This window comes from Glycine max, chromosome 7 (assembly GCF_000004515.6).
Source record: "Glycine max cultivar Williams 82 chromosome 7, Glycine_max_v4.0, whole genome shotgun sequence".
NCBI lineage: Eukaryota > Viridiplantae > Streptophyta > Magnoliopsida > Fabales > Fabaceae > Glycine > Glycine max.
Window position 1 is genome coordinate 35,722,075 of NC_038243.2, and position 6,122 is coordinate 35,728,196.

A 6,122-nucleotide genomic window follows, 5' to 3' on the forward strand; every position below is an offset into this window, starting at 1 on the left:
CACGTAGCATTCAAAGCCCAACCCGAAAATGCATTTTAAAACATAATAAATCACAAGTCATTAATTAGCATTGATTTTATTAATATTATTAATATAAAATGTCATAGACAAGTTGGTTTAAGCTATTAAGTTTCTGTTTTGTTCAACCAGACACTGAATCTGAATTAGCAAAAATGAAATATCATGATATTATATTTTGTTATTTGAATTGGAAAAAAAAATGAAATATAGTATAATATATAGTGAAATTTGTTTTATACTATTTTATTGTTTACTTCCAATATTTTTCTTTTCCTCCAATTTAAAAGGAATAAGATGGTACGCCCCCCCCCCCTCCCCTCCCCCCCACCTAATTCATCATATCATATATAAAAATACCCAAATAATGAAAATAGTTTTATTTTATTATATTATATGCCACTCCATTTTATTCTACCTAATCTCTTTCTATCAATTCAAAGGTAATCTTATTTTTATTTTTTAAATGCAGCTAATAAAGAAGACAAATGTAACACGAAAACAAAAATTCATAATTAAAAGAAACAGATGATGATTAAATTTAGAAGATTAGGGATATAAATATTATGTAAAAACTATAAAAGAGTAACAACTTATTACTTTTTCTTCTGGATCACATGTCCACGGTATGTTACACATAATTTTATTTGAATAGGATAAAATTACTATATGAGACAAAACATTGCCTTTTAAGTATTTCAAACTCGAGAGGCGAGAACTTAGTGATGATAGGGATAAAATAAGAATCGTGCATAATTTAACAAACGGTGCAATATTTTTCTCTTTTTATTTGTGACGGAAACGGTGCTATATTGTTGAATCTACTCGGACTGTCCATGATTTTTTGTCCTCAAGACACCCTGTTTGAATTCCAACAAGTGTTTTCCGTAGTTTTGAGGACAATGTTGCTGGGCCTGTTTTGTAATCCACCCTGCATTAATTTCCAATCATTTTATTCAATTAATTTAGCACTATCATTTGGTCAATATGGTGAAGATATCTTCCAGACTGAGAGGGGAAAGATATTTTATAATTTAGCTCTATCAATACAAATATTTAAGAAAATGTTCATCATATTGTAACCTCATGTTAACAAATATGTGACTAAATGATCAGTTTTTATTAAATTAAATTCAAAATACTTTTACACTATCAATCAATTCGTTTTTTTTTAAAAATAATTATTATAACAAATCAATCGGCTTATCATATATAACACTGTAAAAAATTAATAAAATTCTAATTGTATATCCACATAAAATATTGAAAACAAAGAGAACTAGATTAATTGAAGTGTAAATTTTACCTTGTTTCCTTATAAGTTACAGATGCAACAGAGTTGACAACAACTGCAGTTCCAGTGCAGAACATTTCATCAGCACCTAGCATCTCCTCCACTGATACGGAACGTTCCATGACCTGAACATAATTGTGATAGTGAATAGTTTGGAAAACCAAATTTGTAGAGAATGAAACCATCAAGATGAATCAAAATACATGCCAATAATTGAAGGAAAATTAATTAATACCTGATAACCCAAATCAATGGCAATGTCAATGATGGATTTTCGGGTGATACCAGGTAGGATGGTTCCATCTATTGCAGGAGTGGAGATAGCATTGTCCTTCATAGGATTAAATTAATTAAACAAATTTTGTTCAGACATAATAAAATTTCCACATGGTTTTGGACATATTATTTTGTTAATATTAATACCGTAATTAAGACTGTTGGGGTACCTTCAAAACAAATACATTGCATGCTGAGGCCTCCTCTATATGTTTTCCAGTTGCTGAGTCTAAGAACAGCACATCAGAGAATCCGTTGGCCTTTGCATCAGCCATTGCAGTATAAACCTATGGCTCGAGAAACATATATATAAGGATAATATACTCAATGAAGATCCAAATTAATATGGGGTAGCTTATTATTTGATCTATGATTTGACTTAGTGTAGGCAGTCATACCTGTGTCGTGTTATTATCAGCAAGATATATAAATCAAGAAGGGAACACTTAGACTAAACATTAACCATTAAATATAGTCTACAAAATGATGAAATTCAGGACCAAAGTTTTGATTAACTCATTTTTTTCCCTTTAACATGATTTGTTCTAACCTCAAGATAAGTACCATAAATTTCAAAACCTTGGAAAACAGATATTCAAATGGAGAAAATTATTTCATGGGTGATATATTGGTAGCATATGCTTACAGGGGCATAATTGGTGACACTTTTGATCCCTCCAGTTCCACCACAGCCAGATATTGCTCTATATAGTTTATCCTCAACCTTTAAATTTAGTGCACCCTTTAATAATAAAAAAAGATGAAATTAGTCTTTTTTGATATGTAGAATCAAGTGTCAAGGAATTTATAACAGTTCACACATTCTACTCAATTAACTTAGACTTCCTCCTTAAGATGAAATTAGTCTAGAATATGAAATTTAATTTCAGCAAGTTGTAAGACGAATCTTTTCCTAATACTATTATAACCATGTGGAAATCCATAGCTGACCTTCTGGTAGCTGCCAACTGGAGAACAATAAATAAGAAATGTATACTCAGGGGCAGGTGCCACCCCTAACAATGCTCCTGTTCCTATCAGCAATGGCCTAATATATAGTGACCCTTTCCCTGGTGGAGGCACCTGTTTCAAATTTAAATCTTATTCTGTTTTTTCAAGTTCTTAGAGGGAAAATTAAGATCATAGAGATGAATAAATAGGAGGAAAATGAATACCCAACGTTTGTTGGCAATAACTATCTGCTTTACAGCATTAACAAATTGGCCAGGAGATGGGGATGGCATACACAATCTATCTGCACCTCGTTTCATGCGTTGAGCATTCTCATCTGGTCGAAATAAAAGTACATGCCCATCTTCAGTTCTATGTGCTTTTAGCCCCTCAAAGAGTCCCTGAAGAAGATAATCATGTTTATATTTGTGAGGCTTTAGCTAGAATGTGATTTCTGAACTACATAATGTACTCAACTATTTTTTTGTTTGTTTTAGTACAAAAGCTTATAATTGAGTAAAAGTTATGAATCACTAGGTACTATAATACTGTGTTGTTTGAATAACCTGTCCATAATTTAAGATTCCAGCAGAAGGGCTGATCTCTATGTTTCCAAATGGAACGATGGATCCTTGTGAAAACTTATCTCCTTTTGCACATTTCATGACATACATGTAATCTGTTGGAACTAGACTAAATCCAAGCTCATCCCAATTAATGTCAGCATAGTTTTCCGCAACAGCACTGATTTTCAGACAAAAATAGGGTGATCAAACTTCAAATTCAAAATCACCAATGTTATTGTATTATAAAAATAGAAATAAAACCAAGTTCATATATTATTATCTACTACAATAATTAACATTGTCGTATTCATTAGCCAGATAGTTAATCATCAAAAATTAAAATTCAATAGCATTGTCGTATTCATTAGCCAATTACTCGTTCAATTATCAATACTTACATTTCAGAACCGTCTTTGCGGTTGCCTAACATAGAAGGGGGAGACATTGTTTTGTTTGCGATCACGGATTCACGAGATTTTCTGCGTTAAAAAGAGGTGTCAGTTGATTGGTGCAAGGCTCCATACAATTTTCTGTATAACAGTACAAGTCACGTCAGTGACATCTCACATGTCATGTCAAAATACATTACATTATCCAATCACCATTAAAATATATCTATATCCTCTGTCCCTTCTTACAAAATCTTTTCAATTAATTTACACATTTAAAAAAAGTTGATTAACTTAGTTATTGATATTAATTTGTTAATATTTTATATTATTCTTCTAAAAATTGTCCTTATGTTTTTTAAATCTTATTCCTAATAAGAGAGAGGAGTTCATCTAATTAATTTTCAGCATTTATATGTTTTTAATAGAAAAAATTGTTAATTAAATTAATGCAATACATAATTAGGAAAAGATTTTTTGGGATGCTTGTTACGCAGATTTGATTATATTCTTAGGAATCATTTTTTTAGGAATGTTATTACTGAAAATGTTATTTTCAAAGATGTTTGACAACACTTCTAATTCTTGTGAATGTTTTTAAATTTATTTTAATTTAAAAACAACAATATCAAATAAATAAATAAATAAAATAAAATTATAATTCATTTTAAATATTTTCATGGGAATACAAGATTCTGATTTCTTTACATAAGAATAGGATGATGGAAAAATAAGTATAATATATAATTTATGGAAATGATTTACGTCTAGGATTTTTTTATTATTATCTTCTAACAAACATGAGAACTTCACATTCATAGGAATCCAATATGATGCCATGAAACAAATGTTCTTTTATAAAAAATGAGACAACCAATTTTTTTTTAAAAAGCATCTTAAAAAAAAGATGGAAGGAGTATATCCTGTTATCATTAAATATAAAAATTAATATAAGTTTTAAATTTAAGAGTATTAAAATTAATAGAAGAATATATTTAAAAGATTATGAAGTAAATTTAATTTAATTTATTAAAATTAAAAGCATGTTTTATCTTAAAAATTTGGAAAAGTAAGAGTTTCAATAGTTACGAATATGTTAAAGCGTACACTAAAAAGTAAAAAATCTGTTACGAATATGTTTTACATTTGGTTTCACGGTTTGTTATTTACTAGACAATGGTCAATGGGGTAATTATTTGGCTCATGTTTTGGAAAAATATACTTTGGACAGAAGAAACACCTACCCTTGTAGAGAAGCAAGAAACAAAAGAAAGATAAGTGAATTGATGATATGTGATATAATTTAATAAGAAAATAAAGATGAAATAAAATACGGATAACAATATTTTTTTTTTGTTTGGTTAAAAAATAAAAGAAAAAGGTAAAAATTCTAGAAACAAAAATTTATTTATTTATTCTTTCGCTTTCTCTTTAATTCCAATTCCAATTTTCTTTTCTTTCTACCCTTACGTTCTTCTTTTTCATCCAGCGAAACATAGCAGGAATATAAAGTATAGGATGCGTGTGGAAAAAGGCTACCTACCATGTGACAGATTTCAATGAAGCTTGCATGTAATATCAGATAATTAAAAAAAGTAAAAATCAAAATCTAAACTGTAAGCATTTTATTAATTAATCTCAAATTAATTACCATATTATCTACCCGTGTTCACTTTGTACTTCATGCATTATATATAAAGTGAAAACAGTTGAATGAAAGATGAAAAAGGACAATTAGAAAGAAGAATGTTAGTCATACAAACTCTCTCTAACACACAATAAAGACCGTGTTAGAGTCTTAAAAAGTATGTTGTTAGCATTTTTTAGTAGGTACCTTAAAGTTGTGTGAAAGCCGCTACGAACTTTATAGGAATCTTGTTGAGGGAGATAAAGAGAAGATAAAAAAACAAAATGAACGAGAATGGCTTCAGAGATAGGAAGGGGAAGTGATAGTGATAAACAAGTATTGAGGATTTGATGCAAAGAGGCACCCTGGTGCAGGCCTTTTATATTGAAAATATGTAACAACCGTGGAGAAAAATAACAAGCACACATGGTTCACTCCACATTCCACAATATTTATTATGACTAAATAATTCATATGGATATAATATCATTAGTTGTCATATTAACTGGCAAAAGAGTTAATAATTACATGCAATGCTCACAATAATTAAAATAACCAAAATACTAAATATTCAACAGACACAATTTAATTAATAGAAACTAAGCCACGAGTCTGCCTTTAATTTATTTCAACAACCATGCACGTTTTTTTTTAAAATGCAACAAAATTTAGGTAAATATACCTTCTCGTGACTCAACAATTAAAATACATGTAGTGTGTGTGTCGATATATATATATATATATATATATATATATATATATATATATCACTTGAATTCACTCTTAAAATAAAAATATTACCGGTTAAATTGGCAAAATATTTTCTTTTTTGGTACGTATAGTACATATTTATAATGGTTGAATTTTGTTATAAAATTGATAATGAGTTATGATTTTTTTTAAAAATATTATTAATTTTATAAAAATCATATTTAAGAATTCTAGATAACTTTCATCTACAATGTAGGGTAATAAATAGCAACTGATTATTGAATTTAATA

The 6,122-nt window shown here is 28.9% G+C and overlaps 1 protein-coding gene across 2 annotated transcripts; it reads right to left on the minus strand.

Annotated features, from left to right (window-relative positions):
- Nucleotides 1-582: 582 nt before the first annotated feature.
- Nucleotides 583-5,483, minus strand: LOC100778723 (putative branched-chain-amino-acid aminotransferase 7). 2 transcript variants are annotated; one of them, XM_006583723.4, is made up of 10 exons: nucleotides 5,329-5,483; nucleotides 3,504-3,584; nucleotides 3,106-3,283; nucleotides 2,764-2,940; nucleotides 2,540-2,671; nucleotides 2,235-2,330; nucleotides 1,759-1,875; nucleotides 1,548-1,643; nucleotides 1,325-1,437; nucleotides 583-949 (listed from the first exon to the last, which is right to left on the minus strand). In XM_006583723.4, exons 2-10 carry the CDS (start codon nucleotides 3,548-3,550, stop codon nucleotides 826-828), a joined length of 1,080 nt encoding a protein of 359 aa, XP_006583786.1. In that variant the 5' UTR covers nucleotides 3,551-3,584; nucleotides 5,329-5,483; the 3' UTR covers nucleotides 583-825. The 2 variants fall into 2 exon arrangements, with proteins under 2 accessions (XP_006583786.1, XP_014633592.1); XM_014778106.3 differs by having other exon boundaries at nucleotides 3,504-3,635; nucleotides 5,329-5,477.
- Between the last annotated feature and the right edge of the window lie 639 nt (nucleotides 5,484-6,122).

Excerpts from the sequence above, each read along its gene's own strand:
- LOC100778723 (XM_006583723.4), bottom strand. The coding sequence starts at position 3,550 with ATGTCTCCCCCTTCTATGTTAGGCAACCGCAAAGACGGTTCTGAAAT. Across the intron at positions 2,672-2,763 it reads TTATTGCCAACAAACGTTGG|GTGCCTCCACCAGGGAAAGG; the intron begins GTATTCATTTTC and ends AATTTGAAACAG. Across the intron at positions 1,876-2,234 it reads GTGTCACCAATTATGCCCCT|GTTTATACTGCAATGGCTGA; the intron begins GTAAGCATATGC and ends CTCGAGCCATAG.